The sequence below is a fragment of the Amborella trichopoda genome, chromosome 6 (genome assembly GCF_054954075.1).
Source record: "Amborella trichopoda isolate Santa Cruz 75 chromosome 6, AtrichopodaSantaCruz75HAP2 v2.0, whole genome shotgun sequence".
Classification (NCBI taxonomy): Eukaryota; Viridiplantae; Streptophyta; class Magnoliopsida; order Amborellales; family Amborellaceae; genus Amborella; species Amborella trichopoda.
This window is the reverse complement of record NC_142341.1, coordinates 38,427,398-38,441,031: the sequence shown is the minus strand read 5'-3', so window position 1 is coordinate 38,441,031 and position 13,634 is coordinate 38,427,398. Positions and strand designations below refer to the sequence as shown.

The following is a 13,634-nucleotide window of genomic DNA, read 5'->3' as shown; positions in this document are numbered from 1 at the left end:
TAATGCATATATAGTGTAGGTTAAATAAAAATATTTTCATTTTTATTTAGGGCCCGGCCCAATTTTTTTCAGTTCAGGCTTGCAACGAAATTTTCAAGTCTAAGACTGCTACCCTACACTGTTTCGGTCAAGAATTAAGCCAGGGCTCCCCTTGCCCTAACCCGCTAACTGCCCTTGTTAGAGCACATTCCTGCTACCTTCACGAAGATATCAATAAAATCATCTAATCGCCTACAAAATTCATTGAGATTCTTAAATCAAATAATTTGTCAATAAAATGGAAATTTTTTAAAACCATTTTATTTATGAATAAAATTAACTATTTTATCGGATTTGAAGGTATGACCCTTGATGGAACAGAGTGGTAGAGCATAATTCGTATAACCCTCAATACTTGATATAAGACTCAATGATGATGATGACAATGATGATAAAGAAGGAAAAAATTTATAGAGAGCCTAGGCCCAACAATCAAATTAGAGCACACCTCAAAAATTTCATTAGAAGAAGTTGTTTTGATGTTTAAATATCCTTAAATTGATCATCTCGACATCAAGATGTATGGATATGAGCAAAAAATGGATTTCAAGTTTTGATAATAGTACATCCTGTAATGCATTTTGGACTATCAATTTTCAAGATTTTTCAAGTTTTCATGGATATGCTCGATCTACAATATTTTTGTAAGCTTTAAATTTTATAATAAAAAATGAAAATATATTTTAAGACTATCATAAAGATTTTCAGTATTAAAACCCACATTTCTCGACACAATTTGAAGGTGGACTTTACTTTGATTGTTTAGAGCCTTGGCTCTATACAAACTGCACCATAATGATAATGATGATCAATTTTTTTGTCAAAAAATACCTAGACTGTCCATGTTCGTGATAGGATGCATGTGAATTAATTAGTCAGAGCAACTTGGTAATTTGAATACTTAAAAGATAGTTGAGTTAAAATACCATGTTTGTTCCAGATTCCAAGCCTGCACACATGTTTCATTAATTAATCTATTTTCAAGTGTGGAACCTACAAGGAACATGGTATTTAGCTTTTTTGCATGGGTGACTTGAACTAGAGTCATATTGTTAAAATGTCCCCACTTCATTACTTCGAGAAAAACTAACATTCTCTTAGTGGGAAAATAAATACTATCACATTCATTACTTACAAAAAACATACTACTCCAAGCATATCTGTTGGGGAAAAAATGTCAATCACTACTTATCGAAAACTACCACATGACCGGTTTAAGAATTTGAACTTAGTCCAGAGTTCAATATCAGTTGTATCTCATGGCCTCTTTCACATAGATGGCCCTTACAAAATTCGAATCGATTTCCCCAATCAGGCTCGTTGCGACTCTTGATCATTATAGGTTATAAGGGGACATCCCCTGAAATTTTTCATGATAAACTTACAGAAAAGAAAAATGAAGTATTTGAATACTGAAATTAGCAAACAATTGAAAACTTGTTGCTCTGCAGATTTGGCAAAATGAGTTGATTAAAGTCACATTCAAGGAGTGTTATGAATCGTTTTTTGTCTTAAAAAATGTATGTCACATTAAATTCCTCTACTTCTATAGATTTTACAAAGACTGCATAACTTTTGAATAAGGGGTTAGATTATTTCACACAAGAAATTTGAGTTCCTACTTCCTAGAGACCAACACACATGATGCATTACTTCGAGATATAACTGAAACGATATCAAAATTGACCTAAAACTGAATTCCACACAATATCAATGTACTCAAGCACACTATACCATAAACACATACTATGAACAGAGAAATATTTCAATAATTCTCCATGAAGGAAACTCATATTAAAGGACATAATTCCGCACATGCTAACACATAAATCCATAAAACATTGTGAGACAGATCAGATGTGGAGTTAAGCTACCTCCCTTGGCATCAACGATTTGAGCACATTTTGGATCTGTATTATGTCAAACAGGATCCGCATGCTCGTGAATATACGGCCCCTTTCATGTTTCTCTGCAACCACTTGACCTTGTAAAATATAAGAGAGTTTTATTATTGGGAAACAAAAGCAGGTTCCCCCAGGAACACCAAACTCAGTTCTCCATCCTGCCTTAAAACCACTCTGAGGTGCTCGGTAACATGCCACTATTCCCAAAATTCTGTTTCTTTCCCTTTATTGCACTTACGAATGAACATCTGCAGGCTGCAGGGAGAGAGCACCAGTTAATTTGCCATTTCATTCCCACAACTCTCAGTGTTTCTTTGCTCACAAAATCTTTCTTCAGAATGAACAGGAACTGTTGTACACATCTGTTTCCGTTGATTTAATAAAGATGTGCATTTCAATCTCAACCGTAATGTAATACCATATGGAAATGAAAGCTCCATCACCCAGAGGATTGCTCTCATCATGCCACCATTGGCGATGGAATAGCCAAGTGGCAGTCCGAAAGATTCTTAATTTACTAAGCATAAAAAATCTGTGATCCTTCGCTCATGAAATCTGTAATCATTTATTTTGAACGTCTTACATTTCCCAACCAATTTTCAAATTAAAATATCTACATGCTTGTGCATGTCTATCTACAACAGTGCAGATGGTAAACCACATATATTAATGGACAAAAAGAGAAGGTGGAAGTCCCACAAAGAAACACGCCATGAATTAAAGATAAATAGATTAGAGAACAATACAAAACAACAGGTGCCAATCAAACAGTAATAGATAAATAGGGAGCAAATTACCCGGTTCAAGATTCAAAAGTTTCTAACAAACTACCCACCAAGAGTCACCAGCTCATCTGAGATGGCTTTGGCACATTATAACAGAACCCCATCAACAGTTGGAAATGGACATTATTACTGCCATTTCTTCACTCTCTAATCGGATTTGGTGTAGAAGCGAATGGCAACTGCAAGACCAAGAATCATTAGGGGGACAAAGAACTGGAGGATTTTGACGATGAACTCTGTGGTTTTGTCCTGGTTATAGTGAGGTTGCTTGGGTGGAGTGTACTTGAGCTTGGTGGGGAAGGTCGATGGATCGATCTCCCCAACATAGAACTCATCCATCATCGCCCGTGCACTAGTACTGTGCCCGACATCCTCAAAGTCATCGGTTGCATCTTTTCCTATCCATCACCATGGTCCACAGCAACAACAAATTCTATGCATAGTTAATGGTTGAAGTAACAAATGCATGCATTCACACCTCTCTCTCTCTCTCTCTCTCTCTCTCCCATCCACACAGCATATGCAGACACAAAGCGGGAAGGGAACGTCATATCCACACAGCATAGGCAGGCACACAGTGAAAGGGAATGGAAGGCCATATCCACACAGCATATGCACACACACACATACAGAGCGGGAGTGGGTGGGTCATATTATTACCAGTTGCAGATAACAAAACTTCGTCTCCTCCAGGATGGTCCTCCAAGAATTCTGTTACATTATAAACCTGTCCAAATATTTTAAGACAGTGAACTTGAGAGGATTTGGGGCAACTTATGTGAGAATCAAAGCCGGAGAACAAATCAAGTATCATAACTCATAACCACAAAGTAAAAGTGAGTACCAGAGTGTGAAATGCAGAGAGACATGTATGGGCTACACAGGAATTTGGACTCTGAACATGCGCCAACATCAGTCGGCATACTATAATCAAAAAATAAAATTACAAAAACAAACCATGAACCCCGGCCACCAATGTTTAAAGGCCACTAGAATTCAATTTTGTGGACTCCATAATGAGAAGAACCAAGAATGACCGACTAACTATTAAATATCAAGAGTGATTTATTGAGGAATGCATCTCAAATTTTTCATGGCAAACTCTTAGGTTCTCAACATTCATGAGGGATATAAGTACTTAAGACCATGCTCACCCATATTGCAGGAATCATCTCAGAAATGCTCCTTAGTAAGATCAACAATAACATGTTCTAATTCATGATACATTTCCAGTCCGGACATCTCCTGGACGTGTTCCAAACTGGAATTCTATCTGTTCAGAATTCCAGTTCCCAGGCTACACCAAGATAAAATAAAATTTGATAACCAAACTTCGTTGACATCGGATAATACACATTCTTCATGTTTTTTCCTATACATCTTCAATGCCCATAAGCATTGTTCAAAAAAGCTGACCGCCCAGTGCCTAGGCGGCCGCCTAGGCAGTCCAAAAGGCCTGGGCGGCCAAACTAGGCAGGAGTCCCTGGGCGGCCGCCTAGGCAATACGGAACCTGCCTAGGTGGGCGCCCAAGGCCTGCACTCCGCTTCGGCGCAGAAATGAGTTTTTGTTTTTTTTGTTCAATTGAGTTTTTTTGAAACATAAAGGCATTTAAGGATATGGGTTTTAGGTTCATTTGAAACCTAAACCCACAAGAACCCATTTTAGATAGAAAAAAACCTCATAAAAACTAAATTTTGTGATTTTCATTGGATTGAAATGTTTCTCAAAGTAACGGAAAATGGATCCAAGCATCACCCAAGTAGATTAGATTTAGTTTTAGAGTTTTTTTAATCCTATTAGAAGGTGTTTTTGATTATTTTAGCACCAGAAAACATCTCAGAGGTGGAATTTTGAAGTTCGAGCAATCAAAGTAAGTGCAAAACTTTATTTTTTAGATTGCAGTTTTATTTTGAGATGTTTTCATCAGGATCTAGTTGAGGTGGAGATTCGGGTTGGAAATATTGATATAACCCAAATCCAAATGACAAAAATTGCATTAGACGCAAGTATTGTGGAAAAGATACAAAATGGGGTATAAACCAGTTTAAGAAACATCTTGCCGGTATTAAAAGGGATGTTGCCCTTGTAAAAATGTTCTTGAAGCTATCAAAGAGGAGATTAAGCAATATATGAGTTCTGTAAAACAAAAACAGGAACAAAATCCTTGTCATTTGAATAGATCTATTTCTTGTTGTTTTAGAAGAAGTGATCCGGGTTGGAAGTATGGTTATAACCCAAAACCAAATGATAAAATTTGTATAAGGTGTATCTAGCTCCCTCTGGTAAATTCTCAGTAGCCTTCTTCTATAAAAGCCTAACTCTACCCCCCACTCTTCCAGCGAATCCGACTTCGGTACTGTCAAAAGTTTGGTCCACCATCGCCCCACCCAAGGTTCAAACTTTCAACTGGCTCGCCTGCTTCCAAAGAGCTCTCACAATGGACCACCTCCAGAAGATTGGGATCCCAATCCCCGATAGATGTGCTTTGTGTCTCTGCAAAGAGGAATCAAATCCCCATTTATTCATCCTTTGAGACTTTACCTACGAACTTTGGGGCCTAGTGTTGCAACTCTTTGGCATCAAATGGGTCACCCCTCCTACGGTCAAGGCCTTAATCTCTTATGATCTAGATTCATGTTGGCTCTTATGATCTAGATTCATGTTGGCTGAAGGCTGGAAGAATCTTATGGAAGGCCTACTACAGCTGCAACCATATGGACAGTCTGGGTGGAAAGAAATACTAGAATCTTTCAAGGTTTTAAGCTCTACACTTCAACACTCCTACACAAGGCAATCTCATTGGTCACCTTCTAGGCCTTTAACCACAAGGTTTTTTCAAGCATACTAGGGAGCTTTTTCCTCAGTCAATGGAAAAATATACTTCATCACCAACCGCGACTGGCATCAAGACCCAATAACTGACGATCACCATTAGAAGGCATCATCAAGCTGAATTTTGATGGCCCAACAAGCTCGGGGGGTCTTTAGAGACCATCAATGCAACATTCTGTTAACATAATCTGAGCATATTGGTCTCAATGATTCCAATCACGCAGAAGCCTTGGCCCTCTTACTAGGCTTGAAAAGTTTCAATCACTCTTGGGGCTCACACCTGATAGTGGAAGGAGACTCACAAAATGTTCTCTCCTGGGCAAGTAGGATGACTTCTCTACCATGGCACTTAGCCTCTATTTTTGAAGAAATTGATCACATTTACAAGGCTATGGATGTCTCTTGGAAGTATATATGGAGGACGTCCAACAACTTCACAGATCTCTTGGCGAAAGAGGGAGCTAGAAGCCAAGGACAAGTTCAAGCTGGGTCCGACTCCTTTTTTGCTCAAGACCACTGACACATAACTTAAACACCTTGTATCTCGTCCGCTTTCAACCTTGCTGTAATTTTTTGAAAGCTTCATGTAAATCGATGTAATTGGGTGGTTTCTATAAGCCCTTTTTTGTACATGATAGACTAACACATTTTTTACCGAGTCACCCCGTGTGGGTGACTTTGGACTCTCTCACATCCATGTAATCATCTCTCCCCATAATACAATGTTAACTTTCTCTCAAAAAAAAAAATTTGTATAAGGTATAATTTTTGTGAAAAATATACCAATGGGGGTATTAACCGATTCAAGAAACACCTTGCCAGTATTACATGGAACGTTGCTTCTTGGAAAAAGGCTCCTGAAACTATTTAGGATGAGATTAGACAATTTCTAAATTTAAAAGAACCAGAAAAGGATGAAAATGAACCTTGTTCTATGGAAATATCTTATCCAAGTTCTTTTAGAAGTGGTGATCCGGTGAAAGTATGGTTATATCCTGAATCTGAATGACAAAAATCGTATTAAATGTAATTATTGTGGAAAGGATACTAATGGGGGCATTGACCGGTTTCAAAAACACCTGGCCGGTATTAAGAGAGATGTTGCCCCGTGTAAAAATGTTCCTGAGGCTACCAGGGAGGAGATTATACAATATTTGAATTCAAGGAAGCACAAAAACATAGAAAATAGTAGAGTAGCCAACACTCCTAGGGCCTCATCTGCACATACTAGTAAGAGGGAGGTAGAAGAAGAGGAGTAAGATTCAGATTTAGAAGAAACAGAGGAGGATGAACGTTATATTGAAGAGGGAGATGACTCTGATGATGATGGCCTCGAATTTGATGCATGTGATGAGGAGGCTTTACCCAATTCGTTCTTATGATGATGATGACTACAGAATGAAGAGTTAAAGATGCTTGAGTGCTTGACTCTTGGTGTTGAGTGTTGACTATTGTGTCCTAGACTGTATATCTTTTGAATTTTTGTATATTTTTTTTTTCTTATTTTTAATTTCTTCTTTCTATTTTCTACTATCTAACTTTTGTGTGTACAGTCTACAACGTATCAGACTATCAGTGTATGCTTGCATGGCTTTATTGTTTTAGCATTGTATGAAAATATGGTCATATGGATTATCAAAATTCTCTTCTCGACTTCTATCTTCTTCTTTTTTTTTCACTTGGGCGGCCCAAGTTCTGGGCCCCCACCTAGGCGCTAGGCAGCCTGGACCCTCATAGCGGCCTAAGTGCCGCCTAGCGCTTTTTGAAACACTGTAACTCCCCACAACTCATAACTTCCTACTAGATAACTGCCCACTAATATAAAGTGAGAGAGAAAGAGTAAATCACACAGACCTCAACCCCTACAATTTTGCATCATATTTCCAACACTCCCCCTTGATGCAAAATTGTTCTTTTTTTCTTTTTAACTTCATGTACAAGATTTTCAATGAAATTACAAAGATCTTCATTTTTTTTTTTTAGTGTACAAACCAATGCTTCAAGACTTTCAATTTGCTTTTTCATTTGATAAATTTCTTCTTCCCTTGCAATCTTCATATTCTCTTCTTCATTTTGGTAAAATTCATTTAACTTGAAAACATGAAGTTTAACAAAAAAGAATTTTGCATCAAAGGGGGATGTTGAAAATATGATGCAAAATTGTAGGGGTTGAGGTCCGTGTGATTTACTCTTTCTCTCTCACTCTATGTTACTGGGTAGTTATCTAATAGGAAGTTATGACTTGTGGGGAGTGATCTAATAGGAAATTATGAGTTGTGGGGAGTTATCCAAAGAAGTTGTAGAACGTAACTTGTTTGTGGGCAGTTTGATAACTGTTGTAAAGATCTATAAATAGGCACCATGTATTGGAATGCATTGCACCTGTGTAGCACCTGTGAATGCACTTGTGAAATGTAATGCATTTGTGATATGTCATAGATTTTTCAGAACCTATGGCAAACTCTACTCCAAAAAGCATGTTGCACCAATTTTGTCAAAAGCGAAAGATTGAAAAACGAATTTACAAAATTATCAAAGAAGGACCCGATCATTGACCTATTTTTGTCTGTGAGATATAGGAGGAAGAGAATTTTTAGGTTTCCCTATGGACACAAGAAAAGAAGCCGAACACAGTGAAGCTTTCTCTCTCACTCTATGTTAGTGGACAATTATCTAGTAGAAAGTTAGAGTTGTGAGGAGTTATTCTTAGTGGGTAGTTATCTAGTAGGAAGTTATGAGTTGTGGGGAATTATCCAAAGAAGTTATGGCATGTAGCATGTTTGTGGGTAGTTTGATAACTGTTGTAAAGGCCTATAAATAGGCACCATGCATTGGAATGAATGGAACCTGTTTAGCACCTGTGGAACGTAACGCATCTGTGATAAATCTTTTTGAGTTTTGTAGTTATCTCTCAATAGTGACTGTGTATTTAAAGTAACCAAATAGTGGTAGAAGTAGTCATGCATATTTTAAAGATACCACTAGTGGTATCAGAGCATAGGTTTCCAAAAAATGATAAGCATTGGAGAGAATAGGTTGCCAAAGCGATAGGCATTGGTGTGGACATTTATTAATTGGAGAGGAGATTTAGGACCAGCAGGTCAGAGACAGAACTCAAGACATTGAGTGAATTTCAAAACAAAACATACTATTATGATCACCAACCAATAAAGGAGAAGATACCACAGCAAGATCACTGGCAATGACAATACATCTTATATTGAGTTTATTGGAGTTACATTCATGCTAATAACTCCTCATTATCATACATCAATTCCAACTTGTAGTCACTTGTGTAGCTCAATAAGAAAACTCACAACTTGTAGATGTAAACATATCACAGTTAAGTGGTAAAGTAGCATTGCATGACCTAGCAAAAAGCACATGCATTTACCTCTCTTACGAAACTTTGTGCTAGCAACACAAATGGCAGATTGATGGTAAAAGTAAACCATGGCTCTGCTAGACGTGACTACTACATGAGACTTTACAGTTCATGGCTTTGTTCCCAGATAGCCTTCACCAAGTAGTTCTCAACTCCTCAGTTGTACTTTCCTTGTGGCAATAACTTCAACAAAATGCTCACACGTTAATTCTAGTTACTTCTTCAAACATACTAAATGTCCATCAACCAAGCCATTTCCGCAAGTGCATTATCTAATTTTAAGGTCAACCATGGTCCCATTGGTAATAAGTTGAAATTTTATTTATATAGAAGCTATAGAATTGTCAGAACCATGAATGAAAATTTTAAAGCCCATTCCCCTGACATCTTTAATTTGCACAGGCATCTATACATTGACTATTATATAGAATTATAGATCTCTTTATGAATGGATCCTTCTTCTTGAACCATCGTTCAGAGCAACTAGTCACTTCCTAAGGAGTTTTCTTTCTTTTTTACTTTTTTATTTTTAAATTCCTAAGTGTCTCTTATGGACATCAAGGAATATTATGTGCAACCTTCAGTAAATTCTCCAACATATACCAATAGGGAATGGGACCATCTGTGATGTAAGTTTTCTTCAAAAAGGGCCCGAAAGTTTTATGAATCTATAGAAATCAATGATCAAACTCTACACAAGCACTAGAATGCAAATCATCGACCTACTCAAATCCCATCCAGTATATCTCTCACATACACATCCCACGGGAAATAGAGCACATAAATCATAAAATAAACATTATAACAGACTAACTTAAGCTCTCAAATAGTTGTGAAAAATGAAAGTGAAGTTGCCTTCGCATAAACCAAACATCAGTCAGGAACACCAACATCATCATCATCATCATCAAAGCCTTTTACCAACTAATTGGGGTCGGCTACACGACTCCTAATCCACCGAATTCATGAAAAGTTTTGATAAAATTTTACATTGACTGCCTACCATAGCTTACCCCTTTTACTGGGCTTGGGTCAGGTTAAGGAAAAGTTTAAGGTCATCACCCTTCTTAGAAGGGTGGAAACACCAAAAATGAATAACATAAAAGAAAAGTAATATATTGATAGCATAAAAAGCAGCCACAATTACTAGCTGAGATTCCACAACTTCAAATCAGTACCTCTCGCAATCAGCTTGAAATCAATATCCTACCAAGAACTATGATCGTTAAAATAAAATTTTGAATTGGAGACAAAAAATTGAATTCGGAAGCATAATGGCCTCGCAGATCTACATAACACAAGTTACAAATCTTTCAGTTCAATGCATGCCAAATCATGACCTTCAATAAAGCCATTGCTTTGGATTTCCTCATAACGAAAGCAATAAGATTACAAAACATACAGGCACAACGAGAGGAGAGGCGCTTGGAGTAGCGGATAAAAGCAGCTAATTTAAAAAGGATCCACATTGAGCCATAGAGCGCATAAAAACAACTGAAAAGGCTGCAAATCAATGAATTTCAAGAGAGAGACAACTTCAATCAACACTGATTGGGAACATCAATGAACCGTGAAAGACCAGAGCATATGATGGATTATAAAAACCAAAGAAAGAAACACCCCTATTATGATTGAAAAACCAAAGAAAGAAACACCCCCATTACGATTGAAACACAGTTGATCCAAACATACGAGATTAAAAATTAAACCCTAGATCCCAGTGTGAGAGGAGAAAGCCACCGTAAGCAAAACTAGAGGAATGTTCTACAGATTGCCCAGAAAAAAACGAATGAAACAGAACAAAGCGTGGCGCCCAGAAACCAGTCATTTTTAGAGAGAGTCACAGAAACAGAGAGAGATTACTTTGCCATTTATGACGAGCCAACAGTCTTGGGGGGTGTTGTGGTTGGAAACATCTTGCAGAGTGAAAACCTTGCCATCAGCTCCCATCTTTGTCTACCCAAATTCAAGCAAAGAAACTCGCAAAAGCCCTAGATTTTTACACACCCAGATCGGCAATGCGACGATTCTAGCGCTAGATCCCTCAAAGAAAACCTTTTTTTTCTGTTTTTGAAGATTGAATTATGGGGGTTGTTAACTTCTCGCCCACCGACCAAGAAACCAGGGGCTGAATGAATGTCTGAATGGGGGACGGGGGTAGGTGAAGAAAAGGGTGGAGTAAAAATAAATATTGATATTAATACAAAAATAGCATTCATGACTCCAATTGAAGTAATTCTTTAATAAGTTTTCCATTAATAGGGAGATGGGAGATGGTAGTTGGGTATCTAGATTTGGTGGGTTGGAGATAATTTCATTGGTTTTGTTAAGGTTCCCACCAGTCTCTCAAAATCAACAGATGGTGGACGTTGTTCGATTGGTGCGGGTGCTATTGCACCGGTACTACGTCTTCCTTTGCGGTGGCGATGGCCCGAGTGGCACGGCAGGACCTGTCAGCCGGCCCAGCGTATTTTAAAATTTTTTGGAAAACATTATATCAAATCTTAAACAATAAGGGATTTTATTTGTAAAACATATGTTTCTTCATTATTTTTGGCAAAAATTGAATATTGTTTTGACTGTTAATACTTATTTTTATAATTTTCTTTCTTTTTAGAAAATTTCAAAAATATCTCCAAGTACAAATGGATTCTTTAAAATCCATTTTTTCATTAGTTTTCAATTTCATTTGGATGTGTTTTGTTTAATCATGCTTTGGATATATTTTTTTATATTTTATTAGATATATTTTTTCATATTTTATTAGATTTTTTTCTTTATTTTTTTAATAATTTTTTTTATTGCTTGGGACTTGTCGAGTTACACCAGTTGAACCAACCAGTTTACTAGTTAGGCCGGTTGAACGACTTCTAGCCCATATCTGATTAATCATTTTGGTTCGATTTTTTTTACACTGAGCCCAATAAGTTGAAGAGTATAGAACCCCACAAGTACAAATACTAGGGTTCCGCCCATTGTTAGCTCCGCATGAACCACTAAATTTATTTATTTTTCTTTTTAATTTTTTTCTGCTTTTTTGTTGGTTTATTTTAGTCGGACTCTTTTTTCTTCTTTTCTTTTTTTACCAAAAAAAAAAAAAAAAAAAAAAAAAAAAGAGGGGAGGAAGTTGTTGGGTTGGTAAAGTCAGAGTCCAATCACACCAAACAACAACGCACCCGGTTTTTTAGACAATGAGAAAGGTAGACACGCAAGAGTTAAGCGGCACCCACGGGCATCATTTTCTTTTGTTTTTAAGTCGAAGGAAGCAGTAGTGATGTGGTTTGGTGCGCATTTAACCCCCGTTGGAACTCCTAGAGTCAAGACTACATGCCACCATTAGTAGTCCATGTTTTAACAGGCGAGCCCGACCCGATCCTAAAAGCACTAGGGTCCGGCCGTGGCCTATTCCGCGGGTTACATTGACTCAAGCTTAGTTTTTTCAAGATTTTGTAACTCAAGACGGCAGTTTTTCAAAGCGGGGTCAAGCCACCCAGCCCATTGTCAGCCCTTTACAAAATCCTCCTAATTTAGGATTACTGTAGGCTAGGCGCTCCAGCAGAAACATGATGTATGCAATCACACCGGAATACGGTCGAACATCACCTAATGAAGACTGTGTCAAGATTGTGTCAAGATGTTAATAATTAGGATTTGCTAATCCAGAAAAGAACTTTAAGTGTTAATCTTTACAGTTTGTTAGAGTATGCTAATTCTAGCAAGCTTAGTTCGCAATTGCTTTTGTAGATAATAAAGACCGAGTTTACTAATCAGTTGCAGTTGGCATACAGATGCATCCGTAGCTATAGAGGTAAGGTGTATTCAAATTTTATCGTGGTATATAAAAATGTTTTTAGGATTATCTCAAAATCTATTTTTATATCTAATGATAACATTTTAAATTTTAAAAATGATTAAAATCAAGTAGATCTATAAACATATGAAAATCTTGAAAATGGACAGCGTAGATAATATATTGTAAAATGCACTATTTTTTAGACTTAAAATCTTTTTATTTTTCAAGGTCATACATCTTGATGATCAATCAAAGGGTTTTTCAACATTAAAACTATCTTTCCTGATGGATTAAAGGGTTTTTCAACATTAAAACTATCTTTCCTGATGGATTAAAGGGTTTTTCAACATTAAAACTATCTTTCCTGATGGATTTTTGAAGTGCATCCGTAGTTCTACATTATAAAGTTGCATCCTTATATAAACTTTTTCCTTAGTAATCCAACCTACTCAATTTCACTGGTCCCTATGGTGAACGAGGAGACCGTGTTTTAGAATTGGCTGAAGTTCATGTAAAGCGTCAGTTTTGTATTAATGGTAAAAAAATAAAAATTTAAAAAAAATAAAACCTTAGATTATTAATATTTAATGAAAACAAAAAATTTCAATCCCAATTCATAGAAATAAAAAGAAAAATAATTATAGCATGATGATTAATAGACTTCATGGTATCTTAAATAAATTAAATTGCAGAAAAATCTACATACTAAGGAATGGTAGATCAATATAATTCATCTATCCATGAAGTTAAATTTTCTAAAAAAAGTAGCTATTGACAATATAAAACCATAATATATGCTAATAAAAATAAAATATATTAAAAAATGTGAATCGTGGGCATCAATAATTTAAATAAGAAGTTCAGGAAATTCAAAAAGAGAAACAAAGATGGTATC

General features: G+C 36.7%; 1 protein-coding gene across 1 annotated transcript; it reads right to left on the bottom strand.

Moving 5' to 3' along the window:
* Positions 1-2,656: 2,656 nt before the first annotated feature.
* Positions 2,657-11,061, bottom strand: LOC18437213 (cytochrome b5, seed isoform). Its single transcript, XM_006847429.4, has 3 exons — positions 10,810-11,061; positions 3,389-3,455; positions 2,657-3,126 (listed from the first exon to the last, which is right to left on the bottom strand). Exons 1-3 carry the CDS (start codon positions 10,894-10,896, stop codon positions 2,876-2,878), a joined length of 405 nt encoding a protein of 134 aa, XP_006847492.1. The 5' UTR covers positions 10,897-11,061; the 3' UTR covers positions 2,657-2,875.
* Between the last annotated feature and the right edge of the window lie 2,573 nt (positions 11,062-13,634).

Excerpts from the sequence above, each read along its gene's own strand:
- LOC18437213 (XM_006847429.4), bottom strand. The coding sequence starts at position 10,896 with ATGGGAGCTGATGGCAAGGTTTTCACTCTGCAAGATGTTTCCAACCAC. Across the intron at positions 3,456-10,809 it reads GGCTCGTCATAAATGGCAAA|GTTTATAATGTAACAGAATT; the intron begins GTAATCTCTCTC and ends ATATTTGGACAG. Across the intron at positions 3,127-3,388 it reads AGTTTTGTTATCTGCAACTG|GAAAAGATGCAACCGATGAC; the intron begins GTAATAATATGA and ends GGTGATGGATAG.